Below are 23,129 nucleotides of genomic sequence, written 5' to 3' on the forward strand. Positions count from 1 at the left end.
CTCTGTAAGTGTGCATTTATGTTGACGTTTTTGTTGTGTCTTCTGGTAGCAAGAGAAGAAATGCATGGTTATTAAGAACTACAGAGAGAACTTCCAGAAATCTCATTTTTCTTTCTCCAAAATAAGTCTTCAGAATTGTACCATCTCACTACCTTCTTTCTTTATTTTAGCTTTGAGGTGATCAATTTTATTTTTTAATGGAAAGTTAAACCATAGTAAGAATACTTGTAGCATGCCTTCCCATGAAAATACTGCTATGTTCTCTATAAAGATAAATAGTCTGGAGCTATGCAGTAGCTTCTGAATGCTCCTTGGTAAAGGGAACAGAATTGCATCAATTGCATCTAGTCAGTGGCTAGTGAAAGCCTGGTGCATCACGTAGTAGCATTATGGTACAGGCTTTGGCAACTTCAAGAAGTACTCAGTATGCAGCATTCCTACTTTGGAGGCAGTGGTACAAATCCAGTCTGGGTAGTATAAAATCTCTCAGCCCTGTGGATTTTCCAGTGATCTGAGTAAAAAGTCACTGGTCTCAGTGACCCACATGGGCATTTGTCCTCAACAGCATGAATCAGTCACTTTGTTGGCAGTCTCAGCAGAGAAGCCAAATGATGTCAGAGAACATCTGAATTTAGGACTCAGACACAGAACTTTAGGTCACAGTGAGAATCGTATGTACCCAATTAAGATGGAGCAAAAAAAAGGGAGGTGACCTCTTCTTTCTGCATCACTATCTATCACTTTCCTGTGGGTAACAATCTGCTTTAAGAAACTCCTGTCCTTGTAGCGAATTTAGAGGCAGAAATTTTTGATGCTTCTCCTTCCTGTTGGTTTGATTCTTTGCCATGTCTTGCCTGCTTCTCGCTAATTCTTTCTTTTCTTGCTCATAATGTCTTCTGCCTTAAAGGCAGCTTAGGGGTCTTCCTGTTCCTGAAGATTTTTCCTCTTTGTGTAAGCTGAATGAATGTTCATAAATTAAAATTCCCTTCATGTTCTCTCTGTCTGTGCCTGTATCTATGCCTGGCTGAAATTGCTCTTCTATACACAAAGGGACAGAGACAGCAAAGTCACTAGACCAAATGCAGCAACTACATTTAAGCGTCATTGGGTCAAGAAGTCTCTTAGAGATGGGGCTGTGTGCCAGACCCTAGGAGCCATCCACTGGGGTACTCATATCAGAACCTTATACTGTGGGGTGTGCCTCCTGTGGGCACCCTGCTCCAAAACCAGTGTCTGATGGGAGTAGTGTATGTAAGTGTATGTAAGAACAAATATAAGAACAAACTACTACTCTGGAGATTTAGGAACAGTGGATGCTGAAAGATGAGTTGTATTTTGGTCTGCATAAGAACTTACATAGCGAACACTGGATCCCCCATGTGTCTCTAAGAAGTCCACTGAGGAGCTTGACTAGGATATTGTTTAGTCTTGAGCTAATAAGTTCAATAAACCTTGTCTTTCTGCCCCAAGTCAGATGTTGGCTTGAGAACTATACTTACTTCAAAGAAGCAGGCCCTGAGGGTGTGAACCAGTTTCATGTTACCCATGCTGTATCTGCTTATGATTAGGAGGGACTCCATTCAGCATCTGTCACAAGCCCTAAAAGTTGTTTTGGTGAAAAAAGAAAGTGTCAGGGAAAAAAGGTTCCTGGAATGAAGGACTTTGGTGCTGGTAGGCAATGAATCCCTCATACACAGGGTTGAGAAGGTAAAGATTGTACTGCTGGGCCAGTTTACGTTTAGGGCAGACTGTGTCTGGGGGGGTCACTGTGGCACAGCAGACTAGACGGCAAAGTAACTTCCAGAGGGCACTCGCAGCTGATGGGGTTTGTTCCCTTCAGTGACAACATCCACAAGCCACCAGATAGGAAGGAGTCGCTCTCAGTTGGGAGCATGGTTCAGCACTCCTCTTCCCCATGCAGGCACCCAAGACAGCTGCCTGCTGGATCCCTTTCACTCACCTTCTGTCAGAGGGAAGCGTCAGGGGGTGAAATGCTGCTCATCCTCCACGGTCATTGTGAGGGGGGCTGTGTCGCTAGCACAGACCCTTCTGCTACGTTTCTTGTCTCTGAAACGCCCAGTGTGTCTGTGGCTCTGTGCTTTCCTGAGCTGCGCGGGTAAAACCTTTTCTCTGTTGCGCACTTTGTGCTCATCTTGGACATCGTTGCTGTCTGAAACATCTCCTCTGTGGGTGTCACTGTGTGTTGGTCGCCATGTTTGCGAGCGTCTGATGGGGGGCAGGAGGCCCGCGGCTAATGGCACCTACTGTTGTATTGCAGGCGCCAGGTTGAGTGGGAGCCTGCCAGCAATTTGATTGAAGGGGTTTGTTTGACACTTCAGAGGCAGCCAATCATATCCTTCCTGCCTCACCTTAGGTCTCTGATCAATGTCTGTGTCAATCTGGTGAGTAGCTGAGCGGCAACCCCGTGAACCTTTGCTAAACCTCCCCCTGCTGTTGACTTCTCTGGACTGAAGATGACAGTTCATTCCCATTCCTGTCATTTTACCTGTCTCACCCCTCACAAGGGGACTTCGCAAGTGACACTAGAGATAGAAAGGTTCATTTTTGAAGTGGTGCATGGGGAGAAGCAGTGACTGGTAGCAGTGGTCAAGCCATTTATTTCCATTGCTTCCCACGCACCACTTTGAAGATCCACCTTTGCCAGATTGAGCTGAGAGTTGAGGGCTGCAAGTTGGAGAGTGGGGTGGTGGAGACTGCACACACCTGGTAGAGACGGGGAGAGGGTGGCACTGGGGATACCTACCGTCTCCAGTGGGGAAGGACCCTGATGGCTCTATCAGAGGCCATCAGGTGTTGGTTAGTTAGAAGGGTTGACATGGATGGATTCACTCCACTGTTTGCAATGTCCCTGGCTTGATCTAGCACAGGTTTGCACTGTGCAATGTTCAGATCCCACTCTTAGTAGAATTCATGCTCCTAAGTGTGTTACAACAGAGTCACGATACAGATAGAGTCTGTTTGGTCATGTAGTGTTTATGCAGCTGATACACTGCAGGCAAACCCTCCATTTGACACCAGTGTAACTCCAGCCTTTTGGACAAACATGCATGCTTTCATTCTATGTGGAAAAAACACAAATAAGGGGGGAAAGGCTGCACTAGCATTTTTATTGTTATTGGGGTTTATAACATTTTCTCCTTAGTACATAAATGTAACTTTTTCTAGCAGTTACAGAAAACCTCTCAGGGTTCACCAGGGCTCTGAGAGGCTTTAGAAATAACGATCATTGGCTAAAACACAATATCAGGTTTTGGCACGTTCCTGTCCTTCAAGTCTATTCAGCACTCAATGCTGCAAGGGCAGGGAAGCTCCAACCTGTCAGAGTCCATAAGACTTCTTCCTTGTTCAAGCAGAGGTAGCTACTGGAGGTACTGCAGATCTGGGCCCTTAGACTACTCAGGGTCCCTACCTGGGGAGGTTGCTACAGAGTTAGCTCAAATACAAGTTTAGAATGGACTTGCAGTTTGGCTAGTGGGCATGGTGGAGCGAATCACGCCAGCAAACTCTCCAAAGGGCCTGCATTAAGAATTAGCCAGTGCTCTAAAAATAGCAGCAAGCTCTGCAGTGCTGAAGTACAGTCATCATGCTTACGTTCAGCTGCCTAGGAACATCAGGGAGAGCTACCAGGGGAAGATGTACTCTTACTGTTAAGAGTATTTTACCTTCAGCTGTCAGAACTCTGGCCACGGTGAACGTTGGGAGCACCCCTGACTGCACGCTGCATCATGTGTAGACCAATTGCATCACGAAGCCCAAAAAGAGATCAGCCAGAGAGGCGGGGAATGTCTAAATGATAATCCATAGTGATGTAAAGAAAGGGCTCTGCCTCTTCCCCTTCTAAATTGTCCTTTGGTTTTCTGGCAGAAAACTGGTCACTGCCTTTTTCCCCAGACTGAATTTGGAAAAAAAGAGTGCATTCATCTGCCCTAAGCTTAGGCATCTGCCAAGTAGCTTCTCCCTGTTCCTGTCATCTAGATGTGTCTAGTCACGGAGAGAAACAGGCATTTGCAGGCCTGTGATTTAATTCCTCCTGAGGGACACATCCAAAACAGTTCAGATCTCTGCCCTAGAAGTGCTATTTTCTTGTGCTGATATTTCAAGGAGTTCCAGACAACCAGGTGACTCCACTTCAGACGTCTAGGGTCAGATGAGATGAATCATACTTGGAGTTCCAAAGAATAGACTGTGTTCGAGAGGGATCTGAACATTGTACAAAACCTGGCTTGGGTCAGACTTAGGACATTATTTTCCAAGTAGATCAGCAAAGGAAGGGAAAACATGCCCAGTTTCAATGCAGACTTTTTGCTTTGATGACATATTTTTATTTGTTACAGTCGTTACATGACATATCCTCCAACTCTAGCTGTTCCACCGGTCCAGTGTTGGTCATTCAGGGCTGGTACTGGGTACATTTATAAATGTACCAGGTTACCTCTGCCCTCCTCCCATCCTTGCTGGTTCCCTCTTCTCCCCTCCCTTTCCCTGCTAGAACTCCTCCTCACTGGCCCCAGCTCCCACAAGGACCACTGGGAGGGGTGGTTCTCCTAGATCCACCTTACCTCAGTGCTCAATGGAAGACACCTCCATTTCACTGACGTTGGAGGATATGGCATGGGTGAAACTGTAAGTAGTCAGTTGTGGTGATGTGCTCTGTTTGTATTGCAGGTGATGGGAGTGGTAGGACCCTCCAGTGTGGCTGACGGATTACCCCTTCTTCATCTCAGCCCTTATCTCTCGCCACCTCTGCCCTTCAGCACAGCTGTTGTCCGGCTTGTAGCATTGCAGATACAGGTGTGTCTGCCCTGGCCTGTGGCCAGGCTTGTTAGAGCTTCTGGTTGAGACACCAACTCATCGGTGCTCTGTTTTCTTTCTGCAAAAGCTGGGCAAAAACTGTGGAACATACACCAAAAATGAAAGAGGCAACATGTAAATTCACCCTTCTTTTTGAAGGCTTGAACTGAGCTCAGAATTCACCTGTTGCAGCCAAGTCTGCAGCAAGCATCCTTCAGCTTAACACTGCCATTGAAGTCCAGGGAGTTCAGCTGATTGATGCTGTTTAAGGCTCTGACAAGCATGTTAGGATTCTCTGTAGGATCTAAGGAGTTAGCATAAGCCTCCTGCCACAGGGAGATGGGCCTTGGCTTGGGTCATGTCCATGCTACCCTCCCTCTTCTCCTGCGGGACCATGTCTGCAACTGAGAGTGGAGTTTGTGCTATTCTGCTCTTACCTGAGCTGGTCACACAGTGTGCCAGCTCAAAAAAGCAGGGCAACTTGGCTTTTCAGCTGCTGAATCAACAGCACCCTTGTCCAGAATTAAAAAAAAAAAAAACCCAAACAAAACATTCTGGACTTTTGGGGGAATTTCATCACTATTCCTTTCTCATAGCAGTGCCATAACTATTACAGAGTCTTTCTGCCTCTGTATCCCTTTCTCTCCCCATTGGCATGAAATCAGACAGAATGGTGACCAAAGAAGGGACAAATTTTCTAATCTAGCTCCAACTTGCATTTTAAAATACACATTGCCACATCCAGTTCAATACTTCAGCAGGTATTTCTGAGCAGCAAGGCAGCTTGGGAAGGAGGGCTTATAGGGACCAAAACACAGCACTGTTCCTCAGAGCATGAGGGACAAGGGCTTTTTGGTACCAACTGACACAGAAAGAGGACAGATTTCTTCCAGCTCTGATGGTTCTTTAATCAAAAACAAAAAAAGAGTCACCTTCACCTTCTCCAAAATCTTTTCTCTTTTTAAAAATCAGATACCAAATTACTGATTATTTTTTAAAAGTATTTTGAGTTTTTTTCTTTTATTATCCTCTTCTCCCTGTTCACTCATTCGTGGGCTTTAAATATAATGAAAATGAAACATGTCAGAATAACACATGAGTAGTCATAATTCCTAATACTTCCAGCAGGATATGAAACAGAAGTACTTCACAACCCATCAGAAAACATCTTCTCCTGGAATTTTTCAGCCCAGGTCTGTAAGTTTGAGGGATTGCAAGATTCAGTTGCATTTCACAGCTAAGTCTGTAGCAACTGGGAAGCTGTAAATGAGCAGAGGTTCTAGTGACAGTCATTTGTATTTCCTCCTCTAAAGAATAAGAAAGACCTTTCACTTTAGGCTTGACTATGTGTCAAGAAGTAAATGTGTATTTTGTTTACTTTTCAGTTCATTCTTTGTGTTAGGGAGGATGATTTGGCAGCACAGAGTGAGGCACAACAAAGAATGTGTTTGAGAATAACCTCCATGTTCAGACAGCAGAGTATTTAGATTATGTTATTTGTGCTATTTCCTCTGTTCCTTTTTTTTATTCCCCATAGTCTGGGTCAGAGCCTGATGGCATTCACCGCAGTGCAGTTTAGGACTAACACTTAGCTGACTCCTGTGGGATGCATCTGATTTTGTTAATGATATCTATGAGTTAGGAATCTGGGCTTCTTACCTCTTGGCTATGACAAGAGCAGGTGACACCTATGTTGCTCTGTGAATTCCTTTTACTCCTGATTAAGTGGTCTCAGGGCTTCTAATTCAATCAGGTCGTCAATGCCAGTGTTGTACTGTGTAAACAGGGTGCCCGGGGGATCATCATTCCCTGCAGTAACTTGTGTGCGTGATCTGCTGATGAAATCATTTAATCCTTTCTTATTATTACTGCACAGGCTTTGAAAGAAGATTTCCCCCTAAGCCATGTCGTCTCCCCATTCACCAATCAGGAAAGAAGGGAAGGAATGCTTTTAAACCTACTGATTCCATTTGTGCTCACAGTAGGATCTGGAAGCAAAGGTCTGACTAATTTAACAAAAAGAATTTTTCTCCCTCTTTTCTGACAACTGATGTTTGCACTTTCATTGCCCTCTCTTGATTTTTTAAGTTTTATTTTTTAATTTGGTTTTCTGTCACTGGCAGTGTGTCAGCTAAGTGCCCTTTGGGTCTGAGACTGAAAAGAGCCCCATTGGGAGAAGTTGTTGTTGTTGTTTCTTCTTTTTGTTTCAGCTGTGCCGTGGTTCTTGAATCAGGTCTTACACAGATGTGCTCCTTCATTTGAAACTGGAGTGCAGGGCAAGACAAATCTGTTGTAGCAGAAGCCACGGAGGGGAGCAGAGGTCACAGAAATTGTGTGCCCCTGTGGATCACAGTCTGCCCAATCCATGCCACTTGTCTGGCACAAGTCCTGCTCCTTGCTTTCTTCTATAGAGGGTGATCACTGGTAAATCCCTAAATGAAAGCAAAGAATAATGGGAGAGGGAAATGCCGAAACGAAACGAGATCATGAGACCACCAGACGGGACATTTCTTTGTGCTGTGTAGCTCTGCGTTTGTGTGTGTTTGTGTTGGTGCTAAAGTAAACTTTACCTTTACTTGCAGGAGAAGAAGCAGCATAATCAAGGTGTGGGGGACGGAGTTTTGGCTTAGGGGACATTTGAGATTGCACCCCATTTTGGAACAGAGCAGGGTCTGGTTCTTTTGGGTGTCTTTGATGGGATGTGGCCTGATCTTTCTTTCTCTCTCCCCTCCCAATGCATATCAGACAGCCCCTGGCTGGAGCAGCCTGAGGTCCTGCTGCTGCTCCAGACTGTTATCAATATCCTCCTGCCACCTCGCATCATCAGCACCTCCCGCAGCAAGAATTTTATGCTGGAGAGCTCCCCTGCCCATTGCTCCACCCCAGGGGATGCGGGGAAGGACATGCGGCGGGAAGGGCTTGCAGAGTCCACTGGCCAGGCTGCCTACCTGGGTGAGTGATGGCTTCTGCTGACCACTGAGAAGAGACAGATAAAATGGAGTGTTCAAGACTGTAGACAGCACAAAAGAAAACTGCCTCAGGCAGGAGCTAATTGAGCTCTTCAGAGCTGCTTTAGGCCTTATCCTGAAAAAGGGGCCAGGCCAGAGCGTGAAGCCAGGAATATCTCTGGAATGTATTGCACTGCAAGCAGTGTCTGCACTGCAGCTGGATGAGATTGCAGCACAGGTAGAAGTCACTCAGTTTTCATACTGCCAGAATATAGCAGTGAAGCCACAAAAGGCAAGTCAGACTGCCTATCAGCCCCTAATACCACAGCCTCACTGGCCCTTGGCTAGCCAGGGTGATGCGGTCTGTCTGCCTCCTGGCCTTGCGCACACACGGTCCTTACTGACTTGTATTCCCTCTGCTCACCATATGCTGCTGCAAGATAGTACTATATTTTCTCACATGTGACCCACAGGTGAAAGGAAAGAAAAAATAATCGAATTGGAGATGCAGCAGCACTGCAGATTATCAGGGCTATATGGGGAGAGTTTTGTCTCAAAGCTCTCACTCCTTCAAACAGCTTCTCTCTTTCTGATTTTGTGAGGGCATTTATCCGAAGACTTACATTTGGGTCTTTGTTATATCTGAGGAGTGGGGTAACGCTGATGAAAAAATGGCAGTTCACCACTGATTTAGCTTCCCACTCTAACAAACCTGGATACACATGTGTGATGGTTGAGATGTCTTGGCCATCCCATCAAGAAAGATGGAGTAGTCAACCCTCGCCCAACAATTCCCAGGCCTCCCTGTTTGTTCCAGACTAGGGGAGATTCTGGAAAGGGGGAGATTCCTTGTCTCTCCTGTGAGCTAAGTATGGGTCACTGCCCACTTTAATATGGACCATTGCTTTGAACCTCTTCGCCGTTCATCCCCATTTGTAATGCAGTGTTCTTGTGAATTATGGCCCTTGGCTTACTGGATCATATTTTTGTTTAGATTACATTTTGGCCATGACTCATGCAGCTGCACTGCTAGAAAGGTTCTTTTCATTACCCCATAAATAACATGGAGGTTATTGTGCTCACACGGTGACTCTTTGTGTGGAAATGCTTGATCAAGATTTTTGAGGTTGTCTGATCAGCCAGGGCTGTATACCCTGAGCTGCTTTCAAAATATCTGAATTCCAGGAAGACAAAAGAACTCTGCAGGGAGGGAGAGGGGAAGCTAGAGCAAGAAAATACAGAGGTAGTTGGGTATGAAGTAGGAAAATTTCTCTGGAAGTGGGACTCTCAGTCCTGATCCTGAGGCCTTTATTATAAGAAGGGTGCCCTCTTTCCCTGCTGCATTTGGAGACCGATAGAAAAGACACTGTGTGACTCTGAGGTGTGTGAGTGTGCCTGTGCACGTGCATGCATGCATGCCTGTGTAGGTTTGTGCCCACTGTGCCCCCCCCATTCCTCTCTCAATGCTTGTAAAGGACAGTGATAATGTCTCTGACTGCCATTTGCTGGTGTGTGTTCCCCTGTAGCCCTGAAGGTGATCCTTGTTTGCTTTGAACGCCAACTGGACAGCCAGTGGTACTGGCTGAGCCTGCAAGTCAAAGAGATGGCACTGCGGAAGGTGGGAGGGCTGGCCCTGTGGGATTTCCTCGACTTTATCGTACGAACACGGATCCCTATCTTTGTGCTCCTTCGGCCCTTCATCCAGTGCAAGGTAACAGTTACTTTGGCTCTGGATAGATCACTCCCTGAAGGCAAGATATCCTTTATTCCCCTGCTAAGAACAGAGGAACAGCACCCCTGGAAGAACTGTGTGTTTAAGTAAGAAGTGACTTTTCAGAAGTAAGTAGGCCTGAGAACCATTTGAACTAAGTCACAGGGCTTTCTCCTAGACAACATTTAAAAGTACGCCAGTCACACAGGATCTCTGATCCATGGAGTATGGCTAATCTTAGTTCCCCTGGATAGGAAAGTACCATCAGGCTTGACAAAGAGGGTTTGCATGTGGACTTAATTTTTCAAAAGAGACATTCAAAGCACTTGGAAGTAGTGTGAATCCTCTGAACCTAGGAGGGGGTTGGCAGAAATCATAGAAGCATAGAATAGTTTGGGCTGGAAGGGACCTTAAGTATCACCTAGTTCCAGCCCCCTGCCATGGGCAGGGACACCTTCCACCAGACCAGGTTGCTCAAAGCCCCATCCAGCCTGGCCTTGAACACTGCCAGGGAGGGGGCAGCCACAGCTTCTCTGGGCAACATCTTCCAGTGTCACACCACCCTCACAGTGAAGAACTTCTTCCTAATCTCTTATCTAAACCTTCCCTCTTTCTGTTTGAAACCGCTACCCCTCGTCTTATCACTACCCTCCCTGGTAAAGAGTCCCTGCCCACCTTTCCTGTAGGCAGGACAGAAATCTTTCAGAAATCTCTCCTGCACAGGGACAGGCAATACAGCCAACAGGACCACTCGACTTTCCCTCTCTTGGGTGAAGGTTCTGACAGGACTTTAGTGGATGGAAAGACAGCTGCTAGGATGAGGCATCCAGGGCTTAAGTTAATCATGGCTCTTCCCTGCTTACCAAGTAGACTAGCACATGGTATTCCACCTTATTTAGCCTACTGTGTCTCACCACTTGGACAGGCTAAATCATCTCGGAGGAAGGAGCTGCCTCCCGTCTGAGGGTGGACCTTAGCCCTCATCCCCATGTACCAATGTCAGTGAGGTTTTGATATCTCTTCAGTCAAATACAAAGTTTTCCCTGACAGACAGGTGGAAACCTCATAGCTGGAGTTGAAACCTCATACCTACAAAGATGACAGTCTGCTGGCTGCAGGCTCATACTGGTCTGGAGACCAGTCCCAGTTCCCTGGACATCATTTCCCTGCCATGCTAACGTGTCCCAATTTTGCAGCTGCTGGCCCAGCCGGCTGAGAACCACGAGGAGCTGACTGCTCGACAGCACATTGCCGACCAGCTGGAGAGACGGTTCATACCACGCCCGCTCTGCAAGAGCTCCCTCATTGCCGAATTCAACAGCGAGCTGAAGATCCTGAAGGAGGCAGTGCACAGCGGGTCTGGTAAGGAGGACAGGGGGGAGCTGGGGGCCATCAGCCCGATCTAGTCAGCTGACTCGCCCATACATTAGCTTGTGAGGCAGACCTGCCCACTGCCTAGGAGGGTGATGGGGTCATCCACCCACAGCCAAACAGCCTGCCCTTGGATCAGGCCCTATGCCCAGCCCAGCCTAGCCACTGGACAGCCAACAGAAGTCCAGGTTAGTTGTGAAATGCACCTTTGTTGTGCCCATTTTTCCCACTAAGTCAGAGTCCTGTTTCCCAGCAACCACCCCTTGCTGTCACAGCTGGCTTGTGCAGCCCCAACCCACAACAAGCAACTTGCTAACCTGCTTCTCTGTAAATCCAAAGCTGCTCGGGCAGAAGTGTCCGTCTGTTTGTCAGCAACACATCTGTCTCCTCCTTTCTCCTCTTGGTCTCTTTTCAAGTTTTTCTCTACGGTGAGGTCCAGATCAGCGTCCCCGAGCTGACGGTGCATTAAATTCTCTCTTGCATGAGGGGACACTTTTCTCCTGTAACAGTCACCCTTGTTGCCACGAGATGGCGGCCACTGCTTACACACCGCAAGAGATTTTATGTGCTTTGTTCCTAAGAAAAGAAAACAAAATCAAAAGAAAATGCCTCAGCCTTTTTTCTTTGATAATAATTTGCCTTGTTCCTAAATGTTGAAGCTTATCTGGAAAATATGGCGCTAAGGTTAAGGGAGAAAACCAGACTGAGATTTTGGAGAGATGAAGTGAGCCAGGGCACTGTTTGATCACTTCTGCCAACCCCTGCCCCACTAGTCTGGTCAGAATCGGGTGCCTGACATGACAGGCATGCTTGGCTGGTTGTCAATTTCCAGTGCCATCACTGACTTGGGTTTGGTTTTCCCACTCTTGCGCAGCTTACCAAGGGAAGACATCTGTCAGCACCGTGGGCACCTCCACCTCCGCTTACCGCCTGAGCCTGGCCACCATGTCCCGCTCCAACACCGGCACTGGCACGGTCTGGGAGCAGGACAGCGAGCCTTCCCAGCAGGCCTCGCAGGACACGCTGAGCCATACAGATGAGGAGGATGAAGAAAGTACGTGGCTACCGATCCCACCTAAGCCCCCAAACTGAAGATGTTTTCTTGATGCCCCAGAGGATGGCTGGGAGGGGAAGGCAGTTGTCCCTGTCCCAGTGTGAATGAAAGGCCCATAGGGGCACGAGGCTAAGGAGCTGGTGTGGTTGCTACACAGTTCATGGTGTTAAAGGCTGGGTCATTACATACCTCCTCATTCCCTCCTGAGCTCTGGGTAGGGAAAAGGGAAGGGCACAGGCAGATTTTTAAGTGTATGTCAATGCAATCTTCACAGTGCTGACAAGGCATTTGGCAATCAGTCCTCTCTTTGACCTTGAGCATGACGGTAGGCAGGGGCTGTGGCTGGCTCTGTAGTTAGGATTCTGTTCCTGAAGGATCTTAGTATTTCCTGCTCATCGCTTCTGTCCAGATGCTCCAATGTGGAATACGTTGTCCTTGGGCTGCATGGGATCCAGCTGTGGCTCTCTGCAGGGTGGAATGTCCGTGTGTTTGTGTTGCTTGATTAAGGAAGAGGAAATTAAGCCTTAAACCTATGGACAGGAAAAGCTTGATCCCCCTTTTGGGCAGCTGGCAGGTTCTCGAGTTGCCAGGCTTTCTAGTGCCAGTTTAGAAGGAATGGGATGGTGAATCTTTTGGGGACTAATTTGCAATGACCTGAATGTTGCTTTGTCATTTCAGCTGAGTTTCATGTCATTCTTGGAATTTTGCCTTCTCTCTGCCTCTGAGCTGTCCATCTGCTTCTGAGTTGTCCATCACTGAAAGGCAGGGCAGAAAGCTCTGCTCATATGTCATCAGGCTTGGGCTCCACCCTACTTTAGCAGGGCTGCTGTCTTCTGGTGCTGCAACGGTTGGTTGCCTCAATGCCTGAAACTCAGGTGCTTCACTTCTGTATTTGAGGACTGCTGACTGTTCCCCAAAGACACTAAACAAAAGGAGTAAAAATGGGTGGCTCAAAAGAAAGACCTGTGCAGTTACAGCCAACTTGCCTTTTGGGAAGGAACAGTTAGCCTGAAACTTTCCAGGCTCAGCCCAACTTTATTTTAGCTGGGTTCATCGCCAAACGTTGTACAATCCACCCAGTATTGTACTGCTGATACATTGCTCAGATACTCACTGCGGAAAACTCTGGTTTTGCCTCAGATTAATTATGAGCCACTGTCTGGAGCAATGAGTGCTATCTTCCTACTTGCTTGTGGCAGTGTTGCCTCAGCCCTGCCTTGGCTTGATGCTGCCATAAAATACTTCAATATATTAAAATAGGAAAAGGTCAACAAGAAAAGAGAAAATCACACAAAATTTCCCCTTTGTTTTATTTGTTTATTTGTAATTGAAGTTGTGGTAAAAACCACAACAGAATAATTTCTTTCTAGGTACTTTACCTAATTTGAAACAGCACTGAAAATTTCAAGCAGTCCTGATCACAATCCAACTCTCCGCATAATTCATTTGCAGTATGATGTGTTTGAGTCAATTTATCCAATTTTTTGGTGACATTTTAAAATGCACGTCCCAAAGGGTGTTAAAGGATGTCACTTCTGCATTTTGCTGTTATGTATTTTATCTTTTGTAAGATATAGCAGAAGTTCATTTCACAGCAGCAAAACGTCCAGTTACACCCTTTATGCCAGAAAACACTGTATACTAACAAACAATTTCTTAATCACAGGAATTAAGCCCTAGTGGAAGCTGAACTCCCCAGACACGTTTTCCAGAGAGCCATATAAGCTGAAAGCATACCTAAAGCCCTGCCCCATGTGTTCTGGGTTCCTCGTCCCGCAGGGGTTTATGCAAATGTCTTTCTGAACCGTGCCTGTAAAATCTAATGGAAGTATTCAAATTCACAGGCTTGGGGTCTTGGTAAGTAAATGCTGGGTACACCTTTGGGATCCCCTCAACAACTGTCAATGTGTAGGTGGGGTTTGGGGTGGTTGTTTCCTCTCCTTTCCTGTTTTTTCTTTCTTTCTAGATGACTCCTTGAGCATGCCCAGTGTGGTAAGTGAACAAGAAGCATACCTTATGGATGCCATTGGGAGGAGGCGGTTCTCCAGCCATCTCTCCAGCATGTCCGCACCTCAGGCTGAGGTGGGCATGTTACCCAGCCAAAGGTAATAACATGGGCTTTTCACCTTTCCCTTTATATTCACAAGAGCAGAAATGGTGCAGGTATATTACGTGTACATCAGAGATGTGGGATAGTAGAATCAGTTGCCAGCATAGTGATGCTAAATTTATTCATCCTGAAACAGTGTTGGACCAAGGGCACAGAGTTGGAAATAACAGTTTTCCAGGATGATCTGCATTGCATAAGAACAAGCTGTCATCTATAGAAACCTTCCTCCTAAACAGTTTCAGAAACGCTCAGCACTATTATTTTCCTCTGCTACTACCATGGATAGCAAACTGAAAACACATGGTTTTGGGGTTATGCATTGAACCAGGGGACTGTACACAATCTGTGCAGGGAGTGGGGAGGAATCCTGAGAAGCTGGGAAGGGGGGCAGAGGCACCCCCTTTGATTTACTTTGTTTTCTTCCATGTAGTCTTACTTTGAACAGTAACTAGCTCATCACAGAGACTGAATGTCAAGTTCAAAGACGGGATTTAATACTGTTTAAAACCAGAAATATACTTGTTGATAGAAATAATTTTGAATGCCTTATTCCTGGTAAAGACGAAGTGGTGAGGAAGAGATTGGAATTTGGGAAATGTACATCTTTAGAAGAAGTAGAGAGAAGTTTTGCATTTAAATGCGATTTTTTTTCTAACTAAGCAATGTTTATTGTTTCATTTGTCTGCAACATAGTTATCCAAGGATATCTGACAATGGACAGATTAATTTATGGTTTTTTCCTTTGAACCTTTAAAGAATAAATTTTACATTATCTCTTGACCAGCCTTGGAAAATCGAACAACATTTTTCCCTCCCAACTTGCTTGGAATTAAAGAAATAACCTTGATACATGAAGGAAAAGTAACAGCTGTGGTACATACCCGCAGAGATAGAAGAAGTGATTTAAAAGAGAGAAGTTACACAGATTTTATCTGGGAGTTTTTACAAAAGGGCTTACAGGAACTCATTTGACTTTTGAACTCAATTGATTCAGTCCCTTTGTTTCTTGAAAAAATAATATGCAAGATTGCATTTTCCTCAGCCTTTCACTACCATCTTCAATGCATAAACTTCATAAAAGTCACAGCTGACTGATAGCAATGTTTGCTTTGTGCGATCCCAAGTCACGGTGATGCGGAGAAAAAAAGACTGTGATTACCACAGAGCTTTCCTCTCTACTTTTTAAGTACATAATATACCACCAGGAGAATCGCTTTTCATCTGTGTAGGGAAAACACAAGCTCAACAAGCATAATCATAGTCTGCAATGCCATGCCCTCTTTTAGTTACGGATGGTCTCTGAGCTTTCAGATTGCCTCACGAAGTAATTAATGTTGAGTAATATTATTATTGCTTTCCTGCTGGTAAGCCAGCAGACTGCTTTCTTTCTTTCATCTTTTTCCTATGGGCTGAGAGGGCTGCTCCTGCCCGAGTGGCTGAAGTGTAGAAAAGCAATGTGATTGTGTGCTCATTCGCCAGGATCTGCACCAGCTGTTTACTTACAGTTTCATTGCACTACGAGACCTTGTCTTCTGGGTGTTTGTCCTTAGAGTCATACCAGAAGGAGAGTGGTCTATAGCTCATGGGATATAGATTAGCCCTTCCTCAGGAAGACGCGGCTCACGGGGAATAAAAAGCTTTCTATGAAGCTGGACGTAAACAGAACCTAAATCAATGAAAATGCTGCAGGAAAATGGCTTTGAAAACAGTTCCCTGCCCTTATTTCCCGGGGAAACACATCCTTCTGAATGTCTCAGCTCCCCAGTTCTCAGGAGAGACGTAGAAATTTCCATGTAGAGTAAACTCCCTCTAAAGACTGCTCCTGTTATCAGATGTCCTTTCAGCTCCTCTGAGTCATATATGTGCTGTTGAGCGTGTGAGACCAATTAATGTTACTGTCCTTTTTTTTTTTTCACTTTTTTATTCAGTTGATTTTTTTTCCCCTTGAAAACAGAGACAATCGCATGCTTTTTGCATTTTCTTTCCCTAAATTCTTAATCTCCCTGCCCCTCCTGCAGTGAACCTAATGTCCTCGATGACTCCCCGAGCCTGGCCACTGAGGGCAGCCTCTCTAGGTACAGTGTTAACACTACCTGTCTGTCAGTGTGTGTGCTGGGAAACGAGCCGTTTCCAATCTCCTCTGTCTCTTCTCCTCACCTTTTGTCGCTCTCTCCATCTCTGTCTCTTGTGGCTCATTGATATTCAGGCCTGCAAGTCAAAGGTGTAGCAACCGACCTTCAGTTTTCAGCTTTGATTGCCAATAACTTTGAGGAGGCTAAGGGGAAGGGGAAAGAAAAAGCTGTAGCAAGTGAAATAGCAGTCTGGCTGGCTAGTCTCAGGGTTTTCCCCTTGTTTAGCAATTGCTTAAAAGGCATGAGAAAGATTATCCACGAGGCATTAGCTGTAGCCTGTTATAAGCATTAGTCTGGAGGCTTATATAAAACAGAGACATCTGTTTTTCCATTCATCTCACGACGCTGTTACCGCAAAAGACTTAATAACAGTATCAAGCTGTGGTCTTTAACATTCACTAATAAAACTAATTATGATAAGGCCTGTGGAATATAGTTCTCTGTGGGTGCTTTACAGTAATTCTTGTTATTTTTACAAAGTGTTTCCAATTCTCAAATGACACCTTAGAAAGCTTTCAGGTGAACACCATTAATATGTATTTAAAATTGCCCTGTTAGTGCTGGAGTTCAGGACTAGCTGTTCCCCATTACCCATGGACAGGGGAGTTGGTGTGCAAATGCCGTTATGGCTATGCCTGTCAAATGGGTCAGGAGTGAGCTTAGAAAGAGGGGTCTGCACCTTTAACGGCTACCTCAGTCGTGTTAACCATCATTACTGTCCTGCTGCTCGGCTTGCACCTCTCAGCCCATCCTCCTGAGGTCAGAGAGCTGTTGTTAGTCCCAAGAGCATCTCTGTTTCTTTCCAGAAGAACATGGCCCCTTACGTTGGCAACATGGAGGGTAACACACTATCTCATTACTTTACCACACCAGCTGAAGATGTGGATATGTTGAGCAGTTGTGTGAACAGCTTCTATTTTGTCAGCTTGGTTTTAGATGTTAGTAGTGGCTTTTAGGGGAAGGGACAGGCTGCTTTGTTCATTTGTTCCTTCTTCTCGGCTGACAAATGGAGAGTTTATCATTGGTGGTGTTACTGAGATCATCCCATGATTCACGGTGTCCTTTGTGTGTGTGAATTCTGCTTTGGCAGATCGGTCTCTAATTGGTGCTGCTGTAGGAGCAGCATTAGGAAAAGATATTGGCTCATTGGCAGAGGCAGGAATATTGTTATTTGGTTTTGTGATAAGGCAAAACGGATTGCATGGTCACCTGAGCATGTTTTGGGGCCTAAAGAGAACAGAAGTCATTCAGCCACAGAAGCTAAGTGCCATCCCTTCAGAAGAGCTAAAAAGCCACTACAGTTGAGGAGGAGAATGAAGAAGAAGGTCCGTATCTGAATTAAGGCCATAATGACCTGATACCAAGTTACATCAGTGTTGAATTTGAAATGTTTTGATCTTGTTAAGTGGGCGCAGTCACTCTTAATAATGGTGGTGAGGCTGAGGAATATGAGACAGCTAAGTCCACAGACGAGTGCAAATGCAACGATTTATTTTGAACCCTGAAATGTAATCAGCTGTACAGTGGGTTCCTACTAATTTCTGTCACACCAATTTTCACTAGGGACCTCACTATCCTCCACCTTGCTCTATGGTACAGAGATTTCCTTAAGTGAAAAGGATGTACTTGGGAGCCAGTTCTGTTGAGGTTTATTATTCTTTTCAAGGAGCGGGCACTAACATCTGAAGGAGGGGCATCAGGACCGCAAAGCCATAGAAAGAAAGAAGGCAGGGAAATCCTACAAATTTTTATAAAAAGGCTAGGTCAGAGTTCTTTGAGGAAGAAAAGATGTTTCAGCTGCATTGTTAAATGTAAAAATTGGATTCCTCCTCTGAAGGACAGAAGTAATAAAGCAGAGCTTATTGTGCAGTCGGGATCACAGGACAGAATTAGTGTGGTTTTATATTCAGGAACATTAGTTTTGAATAAAGCAGGCTTCAGTTTTTCTAACATAACTTTAATTTCAGCTGGTGCATAATGATAACAACTGTTTAAGATTGCCTTCTGAATTCAAAAGCTAATGTTTAATCATAACTGACAAAGAAATAAATCATATGGAGACTAGACTCTTATGGAAGGTACAAGTTTTAAATAAATCAAACAAAAACTGACAAACACAAAAAAGAATAAAGTCTGTTTCCCTTTGTTCTATAGCAATTAGAGCCAGCAGTGTAGAAAAGCAGGGAAGAGAGGAAGGGGACAGCATTTAAGTGCTCAGAAGTAAGCAGATAGCATGGGGTACAGGGCTCAGGAGCATATGTGTCCAGCGCTGTGATTTGTTGTGGTTATAAGCTGAGAGGAGAGGATATTTTCCCAAACTGGAAAAGAAGAAGAATGAGAAGTCGCTGTAATGGAAATCCATTGCACAAACACAGTTCTCTTTAATGTTTGTTGTTATGCCTATCTTAGCTTAATGGTGCCTAATAGGGAAAATCAGAGTCAATTCACATGGCCAGGGCAAGCGTAGCAGACCTAACACTGACCAGGCTGGGGTGTGTCTGGGAATACAAGAGCTGGAGTTCATCTACATTTTAACCCACTCTCCACCAGCCTTTGTCCACTAACCCTCCCATTCAGATGTCTTGGGCCACAAAGTGCGTACATCCTACCATAATGGCGTGGCGAGCATGTACATCTTTTTAATAGGCATTTAAACTCCTGGCTTCCTTTGTCTCTGCTTTGTTTTCTTCTTTGTTCTTTCTTTCTTTGTTTTTGTGGCTGCATGGTTTCTTGTAATTCATGAGCATCAGTTACTGTAATTGCCAGCCTGACAAAGTTTCTTTTAGCCCCCACTGCGTGACTACGCTGGCTGTCACTTCTTGTAGTGCTGGCAACATGCTTCCACAAAGTTGGGTTGGTTTGATCTTTTGCTCCCCTGTCTCTGCCCTAACTATGCAACGGGAGTAACGTTACTGTGAAGATAAAACTCCTTACAGAGACACTCGGAGAGTGACAGAGCATCTTTGTGTTGGGTGGGAAAAACTTCTGTCGTGTTATTCCCAAATAAATCTGGCTTATGTACTGCAGAAAACCCCTTCATATCGATCCCATTGCCACAGGAGGGAAAGGCACTGTCAGCTGAAATGGCATTTGATTCAGTGCTCCTTGATTTGGTTCCATGGGCTGTCAGAAACAGTATTCTCCTGGTCCGGTCTGGTAAAAAAGGAGAGACAGAAAAGGAGGGAGGGAGGGCGGGCTGCACAGAGCCAATAGTCTGCCAGCCATACGAATTTGCAGAGAAACAAGATCAGTAGTGCTGTTCTTTGATATGAAAAGAAACCTTCGCAAGCCCTCAAGAAGCAAAAGGTTAGATCTGAAAATTCAGTCACTCGTCTGAAATTCGTGGTCTTTATGATTCTTTCTTTCCTTCCCTTCTTCAAAATTTGGGGATGGCAGGCACAAAGACAGCCACAGCAGGACTATGCTGTGTGCAGGCAGCTCTGCGAAACTCGGCTGCTCTCAGGTCCACCATTTGCCTGCAAGAGATTTCAGCTCATAAAGTCATCCCAAATTATACCAATTTGTGTAATGACTCAGTACTGGAAATAAACATCCACCAGCTCCCTAAACTCATTTCACTTATGATATAAGCCAGGCTGAACATCCCAGACTCCAGCAGGAAGACACAAAGCCCAGCCTCTTTTGTCACCAACTGTTTGTCTTCAGTGCATTGATTACTACATGGGAATTGTTTTTTCTCTCATGTATAGCCTCTGTGCCTTCATGTGGTCCGTGTACTTCCTTTATCGAATGACTTTCTTAAAGTGTTTTCATGATGCATGTGAAATTAGTTTGTTTCACCACTATAAAGTGTTTTGTACTGAATATAATTGCAGTCTTTCTGCTGCAGACATTTATGTTTCCTCACTCATAAGAGCTAAGAGTTACTGTTCCTTCATCAGAAATTGTAACGATATTCTCGAAAGCTAGTCCAATAGAAAATTATTTTTTCAAGACTTTCTCCAGCTAATTCCCACTCAATCCACATACTGGTAGCTGCTCTAAAAAATTCTTAAAATTCAGAAGAATAAGTTTTTACGTAATCCTGGAAACAGAAGATTAAGCAAATTCTACAAGCTGTAATTTCAGGTAGTCTGGATCACAAATCTGAAGACTAATTTAAGTGCAGTCTCTTTGCTTTAATAAGGAATGATGTGCGGCTTCTGGACCTACCAGTCATATGTGCTGCAATCATTGTCTCGGTCAAGAACACGGTCCTACTAACAGGAAGTAACTCTGAGGAGTCTGCTTATTCATAGGCGGGTGTTTCCATGAAGTTTAGGATGCTTTGTATGTAAATCATGTCAATACTCTATGTAAAAGCTGGAAAATATGTTCCAGAGACTGGTGATCTCATTTGGAAGAGCTGTCTGGGGGAGAGGAGGACTCAAATATATCTTGTTTGTTCTGGCTTTGAGCTTGCAGAAGCTTTTCCTTTTTTTTTTTTTCCAGACCAATGCAGGTGTGGTGAGATTGCCGAGGGCATGCCTAGGATTGTTAGGCTGTGGTCAGACAACCAGAAAAGAAAGAGTTTCAGGGTCTTAAGATGTCTCTTTCCTTGAAGTTGCCCATTGTCTCCCCAGTAGAGCTGGCAGAAAGACATGCATACGGTTTAGTGCAAAGTCTGGCTTTAGTTCAAACTGACAAGGGAGGAAGGAATACGACTTTCAGGTCAGGTAACCAGACTTTCTCCTGAAGCACACCAGGAAGCTCTCATGTTCTGTTCCACCAGACCTTCTAAGGCAAATAACTTCTGCCAAAGCAAAGAATGAGCTGTTCAGGAGATGGAACTTTTTATGCCTCTCCACAGACATCCTTCATGTCTCCTCTGACCATGTCCCCAGGTTTGCCTTCTTCCTCTGCTCCTGTAAGGTCAGGCAATAAACCTTCCCTCTGTTGGTGGTGCTGAGCTCCTCCAGGGAGATCCGAGGAAAACATCTAGAGAAAAGAATATTGTTTTCCTTTAGGCTAACGCAGGCCAAAAGCAAAATGGATTGTAATACTGAATCTTCAACGGTGCATACCAGATATAGCTAGAAGTTGCTTAAATAGGACGTGGGCTCAGTTGATTCCAGTCTGTCTCAAATAAGCAGCTGCCTGACTTAAAAGAAGTTCATCTTTAATGTTAGTTGCTATTGTAACCATATGTCTGTCAGACACAGTTCATTCAGCTACAATGTTTTGTGACTGCCATCTGCTAAACGACCAAATTTCAACTGCTTGGAGGAATACAGTGCTTTGGTAAATATGAGGGGAGGGTGGTACTTTTATATTAAGTAGATTAAATGGTCAGTTGAACAGTAGAACTAGATGGTATGTAGCCAAGTATGTTTTATTGCTAAAGATTCTTTCACTGCAGATTTTCAGATATTTTGTGCCAAGATATTGAAAACTAAAAAGCTCTGTTTCTGTATCTATCTCTTAAGTAATTTACGTTTACTTCTCTTTTTTTTATGTTAGCCACAAAAAGACTTAAGGCTGCAAGTGCTGAGTGTGGGGCCTTGTTCACATATTTCATGCATCCATTATGTGAATGGATCCTTTGTCACTTTGTGTTTGTTTTTTGTTTGTTGACTTAAATTGAAATTAAAACCAGATGACAAAATTGTGATGAGGCTGTGGAGTCTATTTGGGAGGGAAAAAAACAGCTTTAACAACCTTGTCCTTGAGAAAGGAAAAGCAAACAAGAAGCCTCTTGAGCTAGGAAGCTGATATTCTTGCCTTTTATCGATGTGGCAAAGGATGCAGAGAAGTGGGTGTTGCTCAGTGGGATGCATCAATCAATGACTGAAAACTGAAATCTGCAGTTACTTATATTTGGATGCTACCTGTGCGTGGCCAAGTCCTGAATGCCATGACTCCACCTCCCACCCTCTCCTAAGCCCTGGAAGCCACAACCCAACAGACACGTCCCCCCAACCTTCAAAGACAGTACTGCTCTTTGAAGTGACTGTGCCATTAGTGGTTGGTTTATTTATTTATTTATTTTAGTCACAATTGCCAGGACACTTGCTAGTTATACACGGTGCTTCTGTGCTTGGCCTAATGCTGTCAACATCTAACAGGGTGGCAAGCGTGCAGAGCGAGCCAGGACAGCAGAACCTTCTTCTGCAGCAGCCCCTGGGGCGGAAGAGAGGCCTACGGCAGGTGAGAACATGGGGAGTGAACAAATCCTCTCTCCTCCTGTTTGGGTTGGTTTGGGTTTTCTTGTCTGTGTCTGTTTTGAAATGATTTGTGGATGTGACATGTCCCTTTCACCTGATTTGTGATGTGCTAGCACAATCCGTTGAGTTAGCAGGAACTGTAGCACAAGTTGTAGCTGTGAGGCCTGACAGATCCCTAGGAGAGGAGGAGCACTTTGTTTTGGACTCCCCAATCTTTTCTTCTGCAGGCTATTTTTTTTTTTAATTAAATGGTGGTCAAACAATCTGCATGGCATTACATTCGGTATTGAACGGGCAAGGCACAAACCCCAGAAGTCCCTATGAAGGAGTTGTCTGAGCCATGGAAACCTTAAAACATGTATCTGCTAAAAGTAGAGTGGATGGACATCTAGAAGAACAGAGAGCAATGTTCTGTTCTCCTTACAGAGGAGGAGTTGTGTAATACGTGAATATACATCAGCTTAACTCTTTCTTCCAACATTTAGCTTCGACGACCATTGCTGTCACGTCAGAAAACTCAAACAGAACCTCGTAGCCGTCATGGAGCTCGACTTTCAACCACGCGGCGGAGCATCCAGCCAAAACCAAAACCTAGCGGTAGGGCAGTGCTGCACTCCCAGAACCAGAACTTCACGTGTGAAAGTAGAAAAACTATGTTGTTGGTTTAGCTTAAAGGAGAAGTTAGTATGTTGTCAGTAGCCTATATTAAAGTGAAGTCCCAGCAGTTTTATCCTTTTCCCTAGCAAGTGGATATCCTATCAGAAAAATCACCCCCTCAAAACACTTTGGTGGTTTCTCCAAAGGCTTTCAAGGCAAAACTGGACACG

General features: G+C 44.9%; 1 protein-coding gene across 5 annotated transcripts in view; it reads left to right on the forward strand.

Annotated features, from left to right (window-relative positions):
• The window catches only part of UNC80 (unc-80 subunit of NALCN channel complex), a 132,173-nt gene that overhangs the window by 106,717 nt on the left and 2,327 nt on the right, over positions 1-23,129 (forward strand). For 4 of the 5 annotated variants that reach the window (XM_086465166.1, XM_086465167.1, XM_086465169.1 and 1 more), the window contains 11 exons: positions 2,279-2,402; positions 4,687-4,812; positions 6,689-6,812; positions 7,558-7,764; positions 9,287-9,471; positions 10,668-10,833; positions 11,717-11,896; positions 13,863-14,001; positions 16,025-16,081; positions 22,204-22,285; positions 22,788-22,899. In XM_086465166.1, the coding sequence (XP_086321292.1) occupies positions 2,279-2,402; positions 4,687-4,812; positions 6,689-6,812; positions 7,558-7,764; positions 9,287-9,471; positions 10,668-10,833; positions 11,717-11,896; positions 13,863-14,001; positions 16,025-16,081; positions 22,204-22,285; positions 22,788-22,899 (1,502 nt within the window). The remainder of the gene's footprint in view (positions 1-2,278; positions 2,403-4,686; positions 4,813-6,688; positions 6,813-7,557; positions 7,765-9,286; positions 9,472-10,667; positions 10,834-11,716; positions 11,897-13,862; positions 14,002-16,024; positions 16,082-22,203; positions 22,286-22,787; positions 22,900-23,129) is intronic. The other variant, XM_086465170.1, reaches the window with a different exon arrangement.

The sequence above is a fragment of the Leptosomus discolor genome, chromosome 5 (genome assembly GCF_034619465.1).
Source record: "Leptosomus discolor isolate bLepDis1 chromosome 5, bLepDis1.hap2, whole genome shotgun sequence".
Lineage (NCBI taxonomy): Eukaryota > Metazoa > Chordata > Aves > Leptosomiformes > Leptosomidae > Leptosomus > Leptosomus discolor.